This window comes from Labrus bergylta, chromosome 22, assembly GCF_963930695.1.
Source record: "Labrus bergylta chromosome 22, fLabBer1.1, whole genome shotgun sequence".
NCBI lineage: Eukaryota > Metazoa > Chordata > Actinopteri > Labriformes > Labridae > Labrus > Labrus bergylta.
The window spans coordinates 6,998,782-7,020,445 of record NC_089216.1 but is presented as its reverse complement, the minus strand read 5'-3'; the positions used below and the strand labels follow the sequence as shown (position 1 = coordinate 7,020,445).

Sequence of the window (21,664 nt, the reverse complement as noted above, 5' to 3'; positions counted from 1 at the left end):
AGCATGACAAACAAATACATTTCAGAAAAATATTTTTAAAACAATAATATTGCTGTCAAGAATCAAAACACATTTTGTTTAATTGCAAAAGATGTATTTGTGCATTATGAACATGAATACAAGACAGACATCAAATGTAGTGTTATAGGTAAGGAACTTAAAGGTCTGTTTACTGTAGGAGAAAAGTCAAAGATGCACTTCTATACCTCAGCAAATCCCGACTCAACTGAGTTCACATAGTATAAAAAGCTTTCTGGTAAAAAAAAGAAAATACAGCCATATATTTGAACTGTAATGTAACATTTTGTAAAGAAAAAAAAAACATTTTTGTTCGTTGCAAATGTCCAAGTAAAGTCACCCCTGATGAAGGATGTGCATATGTTCACTTAAAGCAAATTAAAGCCATGCACACTGGAAAACAAAGGACATAAAAAGTGACTTCAATAAATATAGAGCTAAAGGGTTTTTTTTTGCTGAGCATGCTCTCTCTCCATACAAACAGTACAGGGCCTGTAATGGTAGGCAGACGTTCAATGAGTAATACTTCAAATCCCCACAAGGTGGCACTGTTGCAGATAAAACGTAACAGCAGAAAGAAAGAATGATTTAAACTCAGACACAAAACTGAGAAGAGAAGAATGCATTTTCCTGATATTGAAAATAAAATCTTAAAAATAAATCTCAAGGAAATGAATATAATCCAACTTTGCAGAGCGCCTGTGTTTATTCCTATGGTATGAATGAAAACAGTACACAACAGATAAGATACTGTCGTCTGAGCTGGTGAGCAGGCATCTCATTGGTCGGATTTAAAATTCAAACTTCAGCCGTCCCGATCAACCAGAACGTGATGCTTCATGTTGAAGTTTAAACCAGGGCTGGGTAAATGGGTTACATCAAATATTTATCTCGACAAGGAAAGTGTAAAGTCATGTAATATGGAAACGTTCAGTACAGGGAACGGTTTTCCACTGCCGTGCTCTACATTAATTATGTTTTTCACCCAGCCGTAGTAGTGTTCACTGTACGCTCCGCACAGCACAAATGTTACAGCATCAGAGCAGGTTTGTGCTGTTGACAGGGGACGCACATATCGTGGGGGGGAAAAAGAAGAGGATGAGAAGCAAAGAAATGTAAGCATGCAGATCACAACAAGACGTGTGCAGACAGGTGAGCTGGGTCAACAGGTTTCGTTTCCAGCACGAGGCCACCATGGGACTGTGGGAACGACTGGGATTAGGCAATTTGTCACGGTATCTGTCATCTGCGTCTCCTCTGTACGACAGGAGTTTCACTTCTCGTGACGAGGCGTGTCAGACTGCAAAGTGATTATGTAGTGAACGGTTTTGATTGGGGGTACGATATGCTGTAGTCTGCTGTTCATCTTTTGCTATTAGTGAGAATGTCGTACTGCACAGACAAAACAAATAGTTGCACAGTTAAGAACGGAAGTCGAGCAAACTTCCTCCTCCTCCATCCTTATTCCATTTTGAGCCCCTGAACACTCAATGTGCTGCTTCCACAGCCTCAGAATGTTAAAAAACAAAACAAAAGGCCTTTCAGGTATCACAGCACAAAAAAAAAGTAGGCCACAACCAGGATGTAAGGCCTCCATCTGTGCTATTTTTAGAAGAGGGGGGATGGCTGAATAAATAAAGGAAGGAAGGAAAAAACAGGGTATCATGTGAGGAGAGGAAAATATGGCAAACATAATAAAGCAAAGCTCCCAAGATAAACAGTCCGCGAGGACACTCAAAGCCACAGGGAAGCTTCAAATATTCAATAAGTTAACACTCAAAAGAAAGACAAGTGTGCCCGGCATCAAAGCACAGAGGTCAGTATATAAACAAAAAGGCAAACCAACACACACTTTGAGGACTGGACAGTCAAATCCCAGTTTAGTAACAGCAAAATAGCTTGCTTCAATCCCAATCCAACCGAAGGTAATGAAAGACTCGTACAACAAATAAGGCATTTCTAAGAGAAGAGAAAATATGTGTGTAGTGTAAACAAAGTTTGTTTGTTTTTACGTTGAGGGACATAAAACATCACGATGCTATTTCTGCCAGACGCTGTAGCAGAGTGGAGAAGCCGGCCGCTTGCTGGGAGAGCTCAGCCACGCGGTCCACCATCTCCTGGGTAGCAGATACTGATGGGTAGTTCTGTGCGGCGCCCTTCGTTGCCACCACGACTGCTTTTAAGGCCTGGCAGAGTCGCCCCCCGGAGGTCGTGATCTGAGCGGGAAAAGAGAGTTTTGCTTTTTTTTAAAATGTTTAAGCTGTCATTTTTTAAGCTTATTCCCAGTGAATCAAACTGATCCTGAGTTTACTCTTATGGAAGCATCACATAGACGTGATTTAATGTCACTGTTGGGGACAGACACAGTTTTCTGAGGAGCACTGAGTCTGTACTTTGCTACAACTTTTTATTAAATCAAAGCTTGAGTTGTGTTTTGTAACATGAAAAAAACTTGAATTTCTGTCTGTTTTTAAAATAGAGCTGCTCATTTGGGTTGATTAGATGAATGATTATTTGACTGGAGGCGATTTGCAGCATCATTTTAAAAACTCTACAGCGGGTCTTAGAGGGTTAGAGCAGAAGCATTTTACTCTCAACACAAATTGTTTATCTTGCCGTGAAACCAAAACATCAGGATGGCTTCCTCTACCTTGGCTCTGAGGTCGGCAGAGGTGAGAAGTCGAGACAGCGTGTCGCCGATAAACACCAGCTTGTGCGCCGTCACGATGAGACTCTTCCCTCTGGCGACGAAGATGCGGGGAGGCTGGTTCCCCTGCACGCTGCTGAAGAGCACGTCGATGGCGTCTGCCAGGCAGGAGAGGTGAGCGAGGCTCTGAGACGAGTAGAAGGAGAGCAGCTCCGAGTCCTCCAGGGAGAGGGACATGGGGAGAGCGGGGGATGGGCTCAGCTGCACGGAACGGAAGGATTCAAAAAGTAGTGTTAAGGCAAAGTCTAAAGATAACAACTCGACAACCACAATGGTATTTATTTTACTGCACTCAAGTACACTGTGTTGCATTTAATTTAAAATGATTTAGTATGGCTGCAAAACATTTGTAATCGATTAAACCATATTTAAATCAAAATGCTAAAAACAAGAGTTCTGCTTTTACCTAGTTATTTTTCCCCCCCTTTTTCTACATGTTTGTTAAGAGAATAAGCCAGTTTGAGCTGTGTCAAATTATAGGATCCTTCTCTTAATTTCTGGACCAAACTGCCACAATTTCTACAATTCTACTGAGCAGACGCTTTTATCCAAAGCGACGTACATCAGAGAGTAAGTAGAACACAAGCAAAGTGTAAACGATCAGCTCTGAGTCCGATTGGACACACAGGTGCTGACAGGCATTTCACCGAGCTGGGTCTTTAGCTTTTTCTTAAAGGTGCAAAGTGACTCTGCAGATCGAATGGAGTTTAGAGGTTTGTTCCAAACACGGGGGTCAACAGAGGAGAAGATTTCTTTGTTTGTTTTTCTGTTCGTTTTAACCAACACTTGCATGAAGCCAGGGACGTCATGAAGTGTTTTTTTTTTGTTTTTTTTTAATTTAGGTACAAGGTTGACGATGATAGCATCATGTTGGATGGTAGCATTCTATAAAGCCCTTTGTTTACTAAATATATTTTTCTCTGGAAAAACGACAATTCAGGCTGTGTTCATTTAACGCAAGAGGAACAGTTCAACCTAAACTTTAAAAGTGAAACACACCCACACATGTACATAGAGTACATCAGCGTGTGGCCCTGCTGAAAGAATGACTGTGCTTTTCTATCTCCTTTTGTCCCGCATGCCTCGGTTCTATGTGAGACCAGATTGTTAAGATCTACAAGTGACCTCTTGTTGGAGGCTATGGCGTAACCAAGGAGTCTTGTAAGGAGCAGAAAGAAACGCTGACTGGATGATAAGAAAACATGACCTCAATCCCATGCAGCAGAGAGTAACACTGACTTAAGAGATAATACGGGACAGAATCAGGATTATAAAATGCTTGTGTGTGTGGTGTTTTTTTTTTCTCCCCCCTCTCCAACTGTTGGCAAATCTGAGGAACAAATAGAAGCGTTGACATAACAAACAACAAATCTCTAAGTATGATGGCTGTGTGTGCAAATCAATGGGACAGAAATCGACAGGGGTTAAATGTAAGATTAAATCAGGTGGTGTCGGTTAAACATGATAGGGAGTAGAGCGCATCAGGAGCCAAAGAGCTGCTGCAAGCTGGATTAATGAGTCACTTTGCTCATTAGTAAACAGAGCGCACAGTGAGCACAGCAGGAATCAATGACTTATCTGTGGAGACTTGCTTGCATGTGTTTCTGTACAACAACAACAAAAAAAAAAAAAGCTTCGGCCTGTGGATTGTAGGAGCCGAGGATTAAAGCTTCAGAAAGGGGGGAAAAAAAAAAAAGACTCACCCTGAGCTCTGCAGTGATAGTTTGTCCGTGCTCAGTCAGGCTGTCAGGCGGGGGCTCAGGTTTACCCTGGTGTGGAAACAAGTTAGCATGTTAAAAGACACATTTACAGACAGTGTCAAACTGCATTGTCATGATAAAACTGCATGTATGAAGAGGTCCCAGAAAATGCACTGCAAACGTCCACAGGGATGACACCAACACAGACAGAGAAATCAGATTATGCAGAGAAATAAGCTACAACAGACATGCTAACTGCCCATGCTTGATTGTATTGTCACTATAAACGTACATGCCATGTATGAGGAGGTGAAAGAAAACACCGCAGATGTTCAGAGGGATGAAAGCTGAACACTTAGCGTGTCAACAGAAACGCCCTCTGCGATGTCCTGTGTCCATCAAACCATCGGCTTGTTCCGCTGCCAACTGAGTTAGGTGATCTGTGTCGCATTCAAGTTTTGAGTGAGCGTGGACGAACTCATATTGTCCACACTTATTTGGATTGTGACTATAAAACAACACGACATGTATGCACTGGCATATATTCAAGTTAAGCACGATTACATTGTTGAATCCTGTGCTAAAGCAAACTTATCAATGAGTCAGAGGTCTTGAGTTGCTCGGTTGAGAACGGGAATTCTCCCTTGAAGTCGCGCTTGAAGTCGGCCGATTTAAAAACATCCCGGAGGAACACAGACTGTGTGAACTGTGCGATTAAGGAGAAGTAGAGAATGAATCTCGTTTTCTTTTCGCATTGACCTCTTCAGCGATGAGTTAAGAACACCTTTTGAATAATTGAATATACGCACAGAGAATCCTGAATCCTGGTTTTGGAGGACTGATGAGGACGGGATGGAACGGTCTCTAAATCCTGGAAACTTCAGGATGGTTTAAGTGTCTACTTTTGGTCTCTGTGTATTAATGATGGTGTTTTGTAAGCCGGTAAATGAAGCTAGTGGTTGCCCTGATCATTAAAGCACATCCCTCTCTTTTCCACAGTGAGATTTACAGCTAATTGATAAATGCTTATATGGGATACCTTGTTTAAATCTGAAGCACAGGTATACATTTTTGGGATCAGTGCGTTCCTTCATTTCCATGCAGATTTCTTTATGATTAAACAATGAAAAACTGACCTGCAGTTTGACATATCCAACACTGTCTCCAGTAGGTACGGGTGCAGGGATTGGGGTCAAGCCGATCCCCGCATATTCATTGCTTGGGTCGTCTTCTCCATCGACCGGCCCCACTGTCAATGTCACAGTCGATGGAGGTAAGGGGAAGGCAGGCTGAGGGGTCGGGGGCAGGGGCCTCTCCTGTATCCAGCTTCCTTTACGGGAGCCCATCCCACCTCCCGAGGACTTCCCGTCAGGCACAGGAAGCGCGGGCAGCGGCCGGCGGGACAAGGAATCTTGGGAAGGCAGACGGGGGCGGCCCTGAGCCTGCAGGAGGAGGGCACTCTCCTCGAGGGAGCGTTGGACCAGCAGCAAGAGTCCTTCAGACGGGGGAGCGTTGCCGACGGCGGATAACGCCGGCAGAAGGTCCGACAGGCGAGCCCACGCTTGCTGGAGAGGGGGCGGGGGATCGTCCGAATGGTTCGCTTTCCAGGTGGACAAGATTTCAGCCAGTGAGGTGGCCAGGTCCCGAGAGGACAGAGCAGAAGGCGGGCAGGAGGCCACGCTCAGCACAGAGTGGATGAGGCTGGAGAGAGACGCCCGCCACTGCACGTCCCCCGAACCGTTGCTGGAAACAGAGAGGCGGCGGGTGGAGGTGGAGGAGGACGACAGCGAGTGAGGGAGGATTTCAGAAGTCAAAGCGGGCATGTCGTAGATGCCGCAGTCAGGCTCAGAAGAGTCTCTTCTGTGACTTCCTCCGCTGGCGCGTTTGTCGGGTCCAGGGACTCGGTAAAGCTGCGCGACCTGGGTGACTTCCTCTCCGGGGAGGCTGGTCATGGACTCCCCGGGACCCAGAGGAACACCCGGAAGCGTGGGGACACTGTATACTTCGTCATCACCTTCCTCAGCCTGGACATCGGATATGGACCCATTTAGGGAGATGGTGGGGACATCGTACACCTACAAATGGGAGAGATCGAAGAGGGAATGCTGTCAATGTTTCTTTAATGACTTTAGACATGCATGTGGAGGGGTGACAGTACTGGAGAGGACTAAGAAAAGACCGATTTGTCCCCTTAAACCCCTAAGTACTAAAGCAATGAGCCCACAAAACAGTAGCAGCAACCCAACAGGAAACAATAATCCAACAGCTGGCCTTCATATTCAAGGAACACTGACAGGGAGACCGCTGGGTGGGGGAGGGAGGGGTGTTGGTGGTATGGCCGTGGAATGGCCCTGACAGATGGGTGTGACTGAGAGAAAATAGCTGCAGCATTTGGACTGGATAGACAGGCTTCCCACGGCAGACAGAGACAGGTGTGGCCTCGCCTCGGAGGAGGGGGGGGGGAGCAGAATGTGGGAAGAAGCGGTGACACAGTGTTTGATCGTCTTCTCTTGTTGCGGAAACCCTTTTGACTTGTTCAGACTTGATGCGGACGCGCTCGTTTCGCCACTGTTACCGGTGATTACTTGACAAATCGTCATTTTCACACTTTCTTTCCCCCCTTTCTTTTTCAGAAAACAGTCGCTGCATAAAGAGGCGAGATTCTTTACCTCGTTCTCAGAGTCCGCTTGCGGTGGGACACTGCGAGGGGTGTCGTAGATGCCGTCGTCGTCCTCAAGGGCAGACGGGACAGGACGCTGCCACCGGCCACTGGGAGGGGTATCATACACCTACCATAACAACAACAACAACAACACAAATCAAATGATCACTGCATGACTCAGTCGACACACACGTTTGCATATTTGTCCCAACATGATGATGAAACTCGGGCAACATGTAAATACACCTCACATGCAAACTTAACCGGGAGAAAAAAATGATTCTCGAGTCATGAAAAGACGCTGACAAAGCACTTTCCAAATCAGAACAACGGCCGTCACAAACCTGGTCGTCCACATCGTCCTGACTTTCTCCTTTTTTGTTCTGCACATTGTTGCTCTTCTCCAGGCCATTCATCCTTTCCTCTTTATTCTGAGCGGCCGTCCTCTGCTTGTCTGCTTCTTGCTGCAGCAGGCTCGCAGAGGAGACTTGAGCCGAGGGTGTAGGCACGGAGTTAGAATCAGCTGGTGCAGCTTGTGTTTGTTGCGCGTCCTTCCTGGTGACTCCCCTCACCGGAGGTGCTGGTGGAGGCGGTTTGCGGGTAAAATTGGGCGACCCGGGAACTCTGCCCTGCCCCGCTCTTACCAACAAAGGGGACCCTCGGTGACAGGCCAGGCCGGGTTTTCCCCTGGAAACATTAGGGTTTGGGGAGACTCCCTTCTGCAGAGGTCTGGGAGATGCTTGGGCAGGGGATAAAGACGATGGGTGCTGGTGGGCTAAAACTGTGGCTGGAGTCCGGTGAAGGTTCGATCCAACAGGGGTGGGGGTTTGGTACATCCCAGGAGTGTCCTGGCTGACTTTGGGCTTTGGGGTACCAGACGATCCGCTTACCATCGAGGGGCCGTTGGAGCAGACGACTCCTCCTGTGGGGGATTGGTAAACTTCATCACCTGCAAGTGGTGTCCCTTTGGGCACCAGGTAACAGTCATCTGACTGTCCTATTGTCTCTCTTGGGACCAGATATGTAGTGTCTTCTGGTTCATCAGCCGCCCTGGGTACTCCAATGGGGGCGAGGTACACGGACTCTGAAGCCGTGAGAGATCCCTGTTGCCTTAGAGGCATTGGACTAACTGGAGTCTGATAAAGTGTGCCAGTCATTTCTGTCCCTCTTCCTCTCAAAGAGGGTGAGCGAGGACGCCCCGCCACCCCGAGATCCCATTCGGGTCTGGGTCGTGTGCCTGAGCTGGAATGCGAACGCGGACGTCCAGCCTCCACTCTGCGTAGCTCCCCAGTTCTGGAGGCAGCTCCAGTTCCTCGTCCCTCGCCCACAGCAGGGGGAGAACGGTACACTCCATCTATGTCCTCTGCACTGCTGCTCACAGCGGTCCGTGCCAGCCCAGGTGTGAGGTAGACCGAGTCCTCAGCGGGACCAAGACCGGGGTCCGAGCCCGGAGGAGGGGCGGTCTGGAGGAGTCGAAGGCGGTTGGCAGGGGCGATGCCCTGTCTGCCGTGAAGGGAGCAGAGCCACCAGCCTGGCCCGCCGCTCTGCTCCTGTTCGAGAACCATTAGGATGTCTCCTTTCCTGAAAGCCAGCTCCTCTGGGCTCTCCGCTGCGTTGTCGAACAGCGCCTTTGCCAAAACCGTCTGAGAAAGAGGATGAGAGAAATGTAGAATTGATAAACACCAACTCTCCCAGTTTTTTTTTTTTTTTTTTTTAAATCCACAGCTTTGATTCGCACTAACTAGAGTCTTACATCTTTGCAACACAAACAAACAAGAGTGCATTGACATGGCAATGCCAAGTCAGGGGGGTACAAAAAGGTTGATTGTTCTGAGCTTTTGAATAGAGAGTGAATGGGAGTGAATAGGGAAGATCTCGTGAATGTCCATGTGGAAGACAGAGGGACAGGAAAGAGGGGGGGTGGGGGGGGGGCAGTACTAAAAACTTTCAAATTTAAATGCATCATGCCATATTTAAAAATGCACAGCTGTGTCAGCAATCACAAAGCAGAGAGATGGGAGCACAGTTAGGGAGGATCAATGATCAAATGGACACAGCGGCTTAATGGTAATGAGCGGGATGAGAGGGAGGGGGGGGGGGGGGGGGAGGGGATGAGAGCCACATCTGTCCCTTGCTGTTTAGGATTTAATTGCCAACCCAAAGCCAAGGAGTCAGGCCCCCTTTCATTTTCTAAACCAACCCCCTAGGGATAGCCGGGCTCCATTGAGCCATGTGGGACCCCCTTAGGACAGTAATGGAGGCAATGAGGATCCCCATAAAAAATACATACACGTAAAATGACCGAGAGAGATCATCGGCAGTGAAGTAAACGCATGGCAAAAATGAACCATCTTTCAGTTTCAGGGCAGCCTTGATTTCATTATATAGAATAGAACAGAATAGAATGACTTTATTGATCCCAAACTGGGACATTGTGGCGTTACAGCAGCAGGTTATCCAAACACACAACATGAGTAAAATAAACACAATGTTAGCAAATTTAAACATAATGTAATATTAAATACAAAATAAATAAGCACTAAAAATATAAAAAACTAAGAATGTGAATCTATACAACCAGGATTTAACTTAGCATTACTAGGAAGATTAAATATAGAAGATTAAATGTAAACGTGCAAAAACAGAGTTGTAAATGGACAGTACTGACCTAAGTTAAAGTGCATGAATGTAGAAATTACTCATTGCAATTATTTAATTACTATTACTATTAAAATGCATGTAAAATATTACAAAATAAATACAAAATGTTTTACTGTACTCACGGAGACAGACATTGTTTTAAGGGTATCAGCGACGTCTCAGAGAAACTACAACCCAGGAGTCTTCTTCATTTTTGGCTCATTCATCTAAATCAGCTCTGGTTCTCGTGAATGTGCGGGGGTCGCCGGACAGACTCGGTCCAGGGGCACAGCTGGGTCTGGGGTAGTACACATCTCCAAAGCCCGGGCGCCTGAAATCAATCCCAAACAAAAAAAAAAAAGAGAAATGTTTGACGACTCGACCTCAACTCGTATGTTACACAGGACACATGTGAAATGAACGCTAAGCAGGCAGCAGAGGCAACACCTGTCTCTCCTTCTTTCCACGCCCAGTAGCGGTACGTGAACGTAACCCGCTCGGCGAAAAGCGAAGGTTCGCTTAGCATCGATAAATAAGCGTAATATGTCCCCGCTATCGTCAATGTTTGAGCTTGTAATCACCGCCCTTGCTAGAAGATGACTTGTCTGAGATGTTCCCAGACACAGCGAGCAAGCTAAAGGCTACATAAGGCTAGCTGTGTTGGTTACCTTCATCGCCTTTCCCTTTCGCTGCTAACGCTAAAGTTCAGTTCAAAACAACAATGCCGAGTGAGCCCCGCTGAACCTCATCTGTATGCTAAATGACATTAACACAATGCGGCTTTGTTTTTTTTTAAATAATGTACCTTTCTGTTCGTCTTTTCGCCGATAAACTTCGCATCGGGGTTCAGGCTGTGATACGTAAAAAAAAAAAAAAAATCACTTCTTTCCAGGCGTGAAAATCTGTGGTCATGGCCGTTCAATCATCTTCGGCGATGACAACACGTAATCTCCGCCCTCCTCGGAGGTGCGCCATGCGTTTCCACTGATTCATAAACGCACCGTCAAGCAATTACGAATGAGTTTAGACCCATCCAGCGTGTGTGAGATCGCATGAACATCCGCAGTCCGCAACACACGACCTCTGTGATTGGCTGTTTTTTTTTTTTTTGCGGGTTGCGTTTAAGGACGTCCAGTAATACTGCAGTTTGAAAAAATAACCTTTAAATCTGTCAATAAATACACATTTTATTCGAAGTACAATTATTATAAGACAGTAGAGCAAATTTCCTTTACGCAGTCGCACATTGTAGACTGACTTGAGTATTAATTTAAATTCAACTTTTAATAATTACTCTGAGCTGAATAGGAGAGGCTTTTATTGTGACAGCAAGACTTTTACCCGGAATAAAAAACCCTACTGATAGAAGCAAAACATTGATCGTCTGTAAAGTCCAAGGTCCAGGTAGCTGACTTTGTAAGTGCTTTGACAATTTGCCTCTGTTTATTTTATTTTTTAATGTTGCACTGTCTGCAGGTTGAGAAGATGCCTGGTGTCATGTTTGCATCCTTTTGTTAGTTGCCAACACAAGTGTACAAACATATTTGCATAACTTGAACTCGTCTCGTTTTGCCTTTTCAAATACCGATCAGTCCTTAAAACTAAAACGATTCCCAACTTAAATTCGGACTCGGTCTTAACAAACAGATCGTGCACAACCGCTGTCCGGTTCAGGATGACCTTTGCCCTAGTGACCCAGAAATGTCATTTCCAAAATAATATTCGTGACTACTTTTCTGTTCACAGGTGATGTTGAGGAGTGTATACAGGTGCCTTAGGACCAATCCTGTCGCTGGACAGAGGAGCATGTCTCAGAGCAGTCTTGCTGGAAAGATAGCCATAGTCACAGCCTCAACAGATGGGTAAGAATAACACTTTTCATTTACTCCACATCACACTAAAGCACACACAAAAGTACCCTAAAGGCAACAGTTATCCTCTGTGCTGATTAAGCAGTATGAAATAAATAGTTCAGAATACAATTCCCCGGTGTGTAATGTACAGCTGTCAGTCTTTTTGTGCTTTTCTTGTCCTACAAAGGGCATCTGTACATTTTAGTGTGATTCTATCAATGTACAGAACAGTTGGTCGAGTAATAATGAATAAAATTGCTTTATTGATCCCAAACTGGGACATTGTGGCGTTACAGCAGCAGGTTATCTAAACACACAATATGAGTAAAAAAAAACACAATATTAGCAAATCTAAACACAATATAATATTAAATACAAAGTAAATAAGCACTAAAAATATCAAAACTAAGAATGTGAATATATACAACCAGGATTTAACTTAGCATTCCTAGTCTTAAATAGGAAGATTAAATATGAAAGATTAATTGTAAATGTGCAAAAACAGAGTTGGAAATGGACAGTATTGACCTAAGTTTAAGTGCATGAGTGTTATAAGCAGAAACTATACAATATAACGGCGAGTAGACGGACAAATGAAGTGAACATGAGTGCAGGGATAATTTGTAAATTTAACGCAATGTATTACCTTTAATCACTCTACTACAAATTTGAGGTACCTGTACTTTAAGAATCAGCTCTTTTTTTCTTCTTCTGCTCCACAGTTTAGAGGTAAATGTTATTTTATCTGACAGCTTTAGTTACTTTGCAAACTTACAAAGACGAATACGTCCTCCTCCGTCACTGACAGTTCTTCTCTCTCTGTCCTCGGCCTCAGAATCGGCCTGGCTGCAGCTCAGGCTCTGGGAAAGAGGGGAGCGCATGTGGTGGTGAGCAGCCGGCGGCAGGCCAACGTGGACCAAGCCGTCGCTCTGCTGCAGAGCCAGAGCATCCAGGTGACCGGGACCACCTGCAATGTTGGCAAGGAAGAAGACAGAGAAAAACTGGTTCAGCTGGTGAGTATTCTTTTTTTTTTTCTCTCTCTCTCTCTCTTTTCATCAACTGCATATTAAAGAATGTCAGGTCATTGCTTGGACTTTAAACCCCATTACTTATTCTGTGTTTGGAACAGACTCTGGATCAGTGCGGGGGGATCGATATCCTGGTATCAAACGCAGCGGTCAATCCGTTCTTTGGAAACATAATGGACACATCAGAGGAAGTTTGGGACAAGGTAGAGAGAAAAACTAATCAAATATCTGGAGAGTATAAAGAACTCTGAAATTGATGCCCTGTCTTTTATTCTAATACAGGATTTGTTTTTATTATTGGATAACCTTATTTTGAAGGGGGAAAAAAACACCATTATAAATAGCCTTACAGTTTCTTCATGTCTTTCTAGATCATGGCTGTAAATGTGAAATCAGCATTCCTCATGACGAAGCTGGTGGTGCCTCACATGGCCCAGAGAGGGTGAGTGACAATCTAAAAGATGAGATAAATACAATCATTAGTCTCAGAAAGATTCAATCCAAACACGTCTCACTGGTCTTTTTAATGCTCGTGCTTTAATGAGTCTGTGCTTGTGTTTTAGAGGTGGTAACGTGGTGTTTGTGTCTTCTGTGGCGGGATACCAACCGATGCCGGTCAGTGCGAGTCCACTATTAGGTTTAAACAAATGTATCTTCCAGTTTTACACAACTGTGACGTGATAAACAGAGATGAATTTCACACAGAAGCAGCACTCTGTGCATGTTACTGACCCCATGTCTCTGTGTCTGCAGGGTCTCGGTGCTTACAGCGTGAGTAAGACAGCTCTGCTGGGTCTGACCCGGGCTCTGGCTCCTGAGCTGGCCCAAGAAAACATACGAGTCAACTGCGTGGCCCCCGGAGTCATCAAGACACGCTTTAGCTCCTCGGTGAGGAAAACAACTTTTCTTTTTGCTTCATGTATTCAAATCCTGTATCGACAACATGTTGCCCCCTGAATCATTTACTTATACATTAACATTACACCCGTAAATGTCATTTCCCAGTTATGGAAGAATGATGACATCATGGATGGTTTCAAACAGAATATGAGTATTAAAAGGTAACACACACACACACACACCCAGGGAAGTTTGAAACTAATATGCACATATACAGTTTATAAGAGTGATCTTAATAAGGACTATATAAAATAGGCTTCTTCGTCTTTTCCCTGCAGAGTCGGAGAACCAGAGGAGATCGGAGGAGTGATCGCCTTCCTGTGCACTGACGAGGCTTCTTACATCACGGGAGAAACCGTCACAGCTACTGGAGGGATCGGCTGTCGACTCTGAGCAGTCCCCAACAAAACCATTAAAAGGGCACTTGATCGGTTCCACTCCTGTTTATTGATACTGGCAGATGATTGTGTTTCTTTGAAGATGTAGTGTTGTAGTCAAGACCACACTAACCAAGACCAAGACTTACCCGAGACCGGAGCACTCAAAGACCGAGACGTTAAGGGATCGAGACCAAGTCAAGACCAAGACCATAAATACCACTGAAGAATCCTCATCTTGTGTGCAGCGGGAGTGACACTCATGGGAATGTTGCTGCCGTAACCGTGGGATACAAATCAAACTGAGAATGAATTGAAGATACGTGTTCTTTTAGAAAGAGGTGTTTTCCTTCTGATCACAGTGGAGGTCTTGATTTAAAATCCCGACTCACTCAGCCCAGTCCGAGACCGAGACCTTCAAAAAGTGGTCTTGAGACCAAGACCGATTTTGAATACTACAAAAAACAAAAATGTATAATTAGTTTTTCCAAATATCTGTGTACAGTAACAGGAAGTATCAACTGTGATGTTATTTTTTACATTTTATGTGATAAGCTGATTTCTAAATAAACGGGATGTTTTATTTTTAATGATCTTCAGTCACTGTTTGACGGCAGAATGATCGAAAACGTACTTGAATCAAACATTTTTATCTTTGAAGGATCATAATAAAATTGAAAAATATACAATTACAGTCTAATGTATCTATGTGCATTAATCAGGTTAGTTAAACTAGATCAGATTTGATTTCATGAAACGCAAAATAAAGTACAAAGTGACGCTTTGTCACGCAAAACACAACTGAGATTTAAAAAAAACCCTTTATTAACTGAGCGTATAACACAATGTAGATTTAAATTAATTATTAAAGTCACTGATTTCTTAACATACTTCATGTATCATATGTCTTCATTTACAAGCAAACTATACAGAACCAATGGAAGTGCCAATAATCAGTAACAATGCTTTATGTCTCCATGATGACGAAGCACTTGTTCAAGTTTTAAACTGATGACATGCAGAAAAACATTCAGAGAGAGAGAGAGACATGAAAACAAACAAACGGCAGTAATCGGTGCAGCACTTTACAACCTCAGGTGAGGAGTCTGTTTCCTCATCTACGTTTCCTGGGAGACAAGGACAAGCGGCGCTGGGTCATGCCGGGTTTGCGGTACTCCCTCAGCGTGGGAACATACGTGCCGTGTTTGGTCTTGTAGTAGCGCTTCATGAACAGCTGAGGGAGACGGAGACGGTTAGAACAGGTACATTCACTGACGTGTGGGGCTTTTTCAATACATCCAGCCATCCATTTATCACTTTTCCCTTTCGGGGTCGCAGGAGCAGAACACAGCTGTCATTGGGCTAAATCAAATGAAGCTCCAGGGAGGAACGTTTAGCGTGCACTGACTGTAGCTACAGTATCACTCGTCTTCATGGTGGTTTTGTTCCATAATGTAGTTCAGAAGGGCAGATAAAACAATCCTCCCTGGAGCTTTTAAAGACTGTCTGTAAAGAATGTATTTAAAAAGAAATGAAGAAATATCTCCCGCCTTTTTTTTGAATACATACCCTGACTTTGAAGTTCTTTGTGGCCTCATCCTCTGAATCAGCGACGAAGTCATCGGCGTCTCCTGAAAGAGCGGCCGACTCTAAACACCAAAATGAACAGAGAAGAGTTAAAATGATGTGAATACATATCTTTTAATGGCATTTGTTTCATGTGAAAGATTTGTTCTAATCACCTGTGGTACTTCTTTGCCTGGAGGGAGAGCTGCTCTCACTTTTCACAGGATGATTTCTGTAGAAACAAAAGAGTGAAGTTCTTACATTCAGTGAATGTGAACCAAGTTGCTCACTGATATCCTCAAGATAAAAATAGTCAAAGGATGTTTTCATCTAAGTGGAGCTGCATTTTTATAAAGGACAAGAGAGTGCACTTTTTTTTTTTTTAATATCTAAAGCAGTGGTTCTCAACTGGTGGGTGGGGGACCCAGAGGTGGGTCGCAAAAGTTTGCCTGGAGAAAAAAAAAAACTTGTGTAGAAAAGCCGGCGAAGCGCTTTGAATCGTGTTTGTTTTGAGCAGTTTCTTGCTTCTGTCACATGTTTTTGTCCAAACTGCAAAATGTTTCAGGAAATGAATCTTTTTTTATTTTTCCTGGAGGAGTTTCGTGATCGGCCCTGAGGCAAGACGAGTTGAGAACTGATCTAAAGTAAGAAAGAAAAGTCAAACGAAACCAGAAACTTTGTGCTAAATCAAGCATTTTCTTTTGAAGATTACGAGCCACATCAAAGACAATGTGCGTGAGGCGTCGTTGAAAATGTGCTCAACTTAAAATGTCTCCATTCTGCCACGTAACCAAAGTCAATCTCGTAACAATCAAATCCATCCAGGAAAAATCTCATTCACAAAATCATTTTTTTTTAAAAGCTAGTGGCAGAGTTCTTGTAATACAAACTGTTCCCTACTGTTCCTTACTCTTTGTCGCCCGGGCCAGGATAATCCAAATCGGGCTTTACAGGGTGGCTGCTCAGGTTTTTACACGTTGGAGCGTTCACCGGCGACTTCCTCCTCTGACTCCGCGTCGTCACGTTTGAAGACTTCCCTCCTCTGCTGGTTGTGTAAGCGACGCTATCGGGCAGTTTTTCGACAACAACCCGGGGCCTGCTGCTCATACACAAGACCAAAGTGGAGCGGGTGGATGCATCATCAGGTAGGTGCAGCGTTTTCACATCCAGCTTCCGTTTCACTCCAACACCTCTTTTCTCCTCCTCCTCTTCTTCTTCTTCTTCTTCCATCTGTTTGACCACCGTGAACTTTGAGAGCTCATCTTTGGAAGAGGCTGGCCCCTCCCCTCCTAGCGTCCTCTTATTGGCGGACATCATAACTGGGACATCTTTCGTCGACATAAATCCAAAAACAGGTGTAGTGAACGGTGTTTTATGATGCGTTTGTGTGCCGCCAGGAGCCGATTTTGCTCCCGTTATTTGTTTGGAAGGGACTCTTCCGGAGAGAGGCAGAGAGAGTGAGTCCAGGATGGAGTCTCCCATGTTTGGAGGGAGGGAGGCTGTAAACGACAAAAAACGCAGATCATGACGATGAATCAGAAAACGGTTAAAGGTCATCCTAGCGTGTGTGTGGCGAGAAGGTTCTACCTGCAGTCTCCAGATGCCCCAGACAGGTTTGATGCTGCAGCAATATTTTGAGGAGCTGGGGTTGGGTGGCCGCCTGCGCACACTCCTCCAGGACGGGGGGGGCATCGCTGAGCCACGACACAGTCTGAAGAAAAGTGTGTTCTGGTATAATCAGATTTTCTCTCACAAACGATTTCATTCATAACCACTTTCGTCAGCTATAACATCAGTCGAATCAAAAGCGCCGTCTACCTGAGAGAGGTTGGGTACTGGAAGCAGCTGGTCCAATCGGATCAAAAACTCCCACAGCAGCTTCTCCAGCTCCTGGTCGAACGCCGGACCATAATCCACGGGAAACTCCTCCTGTCAGGAGAGAGAGGTATAGACATTTGAACGTTTTACTTGTAAAACAACCAGTCTTCTATATTCGTTTCAAGAATTTAAAGAGAAATGCAGTTTTATATGTTAAAAAAAATGCACTCTCATCTGGCCTTATATGTTTGTCATGTTGCACCTCAGTCTCGTGTTGCATCACTTGAAATGTGTCTTGGTCTCGAGGCCACTTTTTGAAGGTCTGGGAATCGTAAGTATTTTTACTCGATCTTGTCTCGGTCTCAGACTGGACAGACTCCGGATTTTGAATCGAGACCACCATTGATTGGCTATTTTTTTCACGTCATTACTGTAATGAGAATAAAAACACCTCTTTCTAAAAGAACAGATAACTTCTACTCATTCAGAATTAGAATTTTATCGTCTGGTTACGGCCACAACCTTCACAGTGTTACGGTTCTAAGCGAGTGACACGAGATTTTTTTTTGAGGATTTTTCAGTGGTATTTATGATCTTGGTCTTGTCTCAGTCTCGCCCTGCCTTGGTCTTGACTTGGTCCCGATCCCTAAATGTCTTGGTGTTGGCTTGACTACAACACCACAGCACCTCAGACAGACGATGGTATCACCTTAACCAATCACTTCTAACCATAAGTGGTAAAACATAGAACCATAAATGTTAACTCTCCTCTTGTGGAGTTAAATTTGACATTTCTTATTCACTTATGTCCCTCCTTTCTGTACAGACCTCTCTGTCATTGAGCTGACCGGTTATTTGGGTGTTAATGATGTATATTGTTCATTATGTTTTAAAAGAAAGAGTCACTTCAAAATGAAAATCATTAGTTGCTCGCTGTGTGGTTGACTCACCTTGAAGAAGTGCTCTCTCTCTGCTGCGTCCGTAATCAGCGTGTGAACCAACGAATGGAAACTTTCCACTGTTTTTACAATTTTGACATCCCTCTTCTAGAAGAAAAAATAGCAAAACCGCCCTTGAGAACACTTGTATTAACATTTGTACCAATCACAGCATACTCCTGAAAACAAATAAAATTCTTTAACACGAAACCCAATATCAGTGTGTATTTAGTTATACCAAGATGGAATAATGTGGTGCAGTCTTTCTTTGGGATAAAGTCCACGTCAAGATGTCATATGATTAAAGATCTTGAAGTCTTATTTACCAAGGTGGCAGCGGTGGAGAGCGACAGGCCAGCAGGAGCACGGATCCTCTCCAGATTTGGCATTATCACTTTTTCATCCAGTTGTGTAGAACACAGCTCCAAGATGTACTGAGAAGAAACAGAAATGGAGGTTAATCTGAAGTTTTATTTAACCTTTATTTTACCAGGCAGAATTTCTTGAGATCAAATGACCTCTTTTTCGAGCAAGGCCTGGCCAAAATGGCAGCAGCAGCAGCAAAAAAAAAAGAAAAGAAATATAAGACAAACCCAAAAAGAAAGCACAGACATGAGAAAAAGAGACAAATGCAGTCCAGAAGGTGAAGAAGGAGGAGGAGGAGGAGGAGGAGGAGGAGGAGGAGGAGGAGGAGGAGGAGACGATCATGTGAAACAAAAACAAAGCACAACACCACAACACACACTAAAAGAACAATTATGTGATGATGATAAAATACTATGCAGTGAAACATTTACACACTCCAAAATTAGCCTTTAAAAAAAAAACAACCTGTGAGCCGAGTTTTAAAATCATTAATAGTGATGAGTTCCTGCAATCTGAGTGTTTTTGTTTTGAAGGTTGTTCCATGCGGCGGGAGCAGAGCGCATGAAGGCCCTCTTCCCAAACTCAGTACGAGTTCTGGGGACTGACGTAGACAGAAAGTCCAGAGAGCGCAAAACTGTACGATGGATTTTGATGTGAAAGTCCAGTAATAGCAGTGAAGAAGCCTACGAGCCGACGGGGACAGCCAGCCTACTTTAGAGTACAGGGTGCAATGATGGGTGAGTGATTTACAGATACATGTACAGTACATCACCATAACCTAACAATGGAATAAAAGTAGCAGCAATAATGGATCCTCTTAAAGCGTATCAGGTTACACAATGACAGCAGACTTTATATGTAAGCCAGGGATCAATCTGATTTCTCGTCTCACCCGTCCCCTCAGACCCAGAGCCAGCTTGCCCTGGTGTCTCGCCGTGAGAAGCCCCGGGACGGTCTCGCAGGCTGACGTCACAAACTCCTCCAAGACCCCGTACTGCGTCACGTCCCTCTGCTTCATCACTTTCCACAGGGCTGCAGAGACCAGTCTCACAGGCGGGGCCAGCAGCTGGAGGGCAGCGAAGGGGAGGCTGGCACCTGTGCAGGAGAGGAAAAACAATGAAGATGCATACACATGGTTTGACTTATCTAAACACAGGGTTTGGAGAACTGCATGTCTGCACAGATTGACTGTGTTGACGTGAAATGTTGCAGTCAGTGATGCAGGGAGGAGCATCCCATCAGCTGGCAAAACAACCAGTTCAGCTACTTGTTTATTATTACATATATTATTAAATGATTTATTAAGTAACAGGTATTTATACTTACTAATTCCCTCTGTTTTTTTTGCTGCCATCCCACTGAGTCAGTCTGAAGCTAAGTTAACGTAAAGCAGGTTAAATAACACAAATTATGACGAGAGGAAATTTAAGCTAAGACTGCTTCGCCAGTACACATCCCAAAGCTGGCATCCCGGGAAACTTAATCAAAAGACGGTTTAAGACGTCTGGAGGCAGCTACCGGTCGCATCAGAGTCGCTGTTTTTGTTTACACTTCAGAAAACAAAGCTAGCAACACGTCTATCAAAAAGTTCTGCTTCTTCATCCTCCCGCCTTCACTGGAATTTAATTGGTAGTTTAGATCATGGCGTCGGCGCGTCCCGGAGTGGCGGTGCTTAGCGCTTTTGGAATAGAACACACATAGAAGCCCCGTCAACGCGCACGCTGTGGTGTTTTCAACAAGCGCACCCAACGTAGCTTCCCGGATGTGACGTTGGAGATCCGACAGCGGTTGCTCCCGCCTCGATTAAACAATATAAAACAGCGAAAATGTAAGACTTTGAACACAAAAGTTCCGAAACATAAAAAATATATCAACCAAGCGATGTGATACTGTAACTTTTAGAATAGAATAGAATGTCTTCATTGTCATTATACAAGTGTACAACGAAATGATTTGGCTTCACCTTAAAGTGCACACACATACAATGTATGGTAGGAGTTATTTACAGGTGGTAGCATAACAGAATATAAATAGATATTGAAGAAATATAAAATAAATATTGCACAGTATGAAATGTAAAATATTGCAGAAATATAAAATAAATATTGCACAGTATGAAATGTAAAATATTGCACAAATATAAAATAAATATTGCACAGATCAAAATGTAAAATATTGCAGAAATATAAAACAAATATTGCACAGTATGAAATGTAAAATATTGCACAAATATAAAATAAATATTGCACAGATCAAAATGTAAAATATTGCAGAAATATAAAATAAATATTGCACAGTATGAAATGTAAAATATTGCAGAAATATAAAATAAATATTGCACAGATCGAAATGTAAAATATTGCAGAAATATAAAATAAATATTGCACAGTAGGAAATGTAAAATATTGCAGAAATATAAAATAAATATTGCACAGTATGAAATGTAAAATATTTCAGAAATATAAAATAAATATTGCACAGATCGAAATGTAAAATATTGAAGAAATATAAAATAAATATTGCACAGTAGGAAATGTAAAATATTGCAGAAATATAAAATAAATATTGCACAGTATGAAATGTAAAATATTGCAGAAATATAAAATAAATATTGCACAGTATGAAATGTAAAATATTGCAGAAATATAAAATACATATTGCACAGTAGGAAATGTAAAATATTGCAGAAATATAAAATAGATATTGCACAGTATGAAATGTAAAATATTGCAGAAATATAAAATAAATATTGCACAGTATGAAATGTAAAATATTTCAGAAATATAAAATAAATATTGCACAGATCGAAATGTAAAATATTGCAGAAATATAAAATAAATATTGCACAGTATAAAATGTAAAATATTGCAGAAATATAAAATAAATATTGCACAGTATGAAATGTAAAATATTGCAGAAATATAAAATAAATATTGCACAGTATGAAATGTAAAATATTGCAGAAATATAAAATACATATTGCACAGTAGGAAATGTAAAATATTGCAGAAATATAAAATAGATATTGCACAGTATGAAATGTAAAATATTGCAGAAATATAAAATAAATATTGCACAGTATGAAATGTAA

At 43.1% G+C, this 21,664-nt stretch overlaps 3 protein-coding genes across 3 annotated transcripts; 1 reads left to right on the top strand and 2 right to left on the bottom strand.

The window, feature by feature from the left end:
* Positions 1-55: 55 nt before the first annotated feature.
* efs (embryonal Fyn-associated substrate) lies at positions 56-10,838 on the bottom strand. The gene is made up of 8 exons (XM_020640317.3): positions 10,533-10,838; positions 9,871-10,058; positions 7,432-8,730; positions 7,095-7,214; positions 5,562-6,500; positions 4,429-4,494; positions 2,669-2,926; positions 56-2,234 (listed from the first exon to the last, which is right to left on the bottom strand). The coding sequence occupies exons 2-8, from the start codon at positions 9,880-9,882 to the stop codon at positions 2,049-2,051; spliced, it is 2,880 nt and encodes a 959-aa protein (XP_020495973.2). The 5' UTR covers positions 9,883-10,058; positions 10,533-10,838; the 3' UTR covers positions 56-2,048.
* A 167-nt stretch (positions 10,839-11,005) lies between these two features.
* Positions 11,006-14,775, top strand: dhrs4 (dehydrogenase/reductase (SDR family) member 4). Its single transcript, XM_020640319.3, has 9 exons — positions 11,006-11,143; positions 11,474-11,589; positions 12,416-12,593; positions 12,710-12,811; positions 12,980-13,050; positions 13,172-13,223; positions 13,362-13,496; positions 13,614-13,669; positions 13,787-14,775. Exons 2-9 carry the CDS (start codon positions 11,477-11,479, stop codon positions 13,899-13,901), a joined length of 822 nt encoding a protein of 273 aa, XP_020495975.2. The 5' UTR covers positions 11,006-11,143; positions 11,474-11,476; the 3' UTR covers positions 13,902-14,775.
* On the bottom strand, positions 14,688-20,206 carry tinf2 (TERF1 (TRF1)-interacting nuclear factor 2). Its single transcript, XM_020640318.3, has 10 exons — positions 19,900-20,206; positions 19,466-19,668; positions 18,534-18,641; positions 18,220-18,315; positions 17,270-17,380; positions 17,039-17,162; positions 16,362-16,950; positions 15,628-15,683; positions 15,455-15,534; positions 14,688-15,119 (listed from the first exon to the last, which is right to left on the bottom strand). Exons 1-10 carry the CDS (start codon positions 19,925-19,927, stop codon positions 15,000-15,002), a joined length of 1,515 nt encoding a protein of 504 aa, XP_020495974.2. The 5' UTR covers positions 19,928-20,206; the 3' UTR covers positions 14,688-14,999.
* Positions 20,207-21,664: the final 1,458 nt, after the last annotated feature.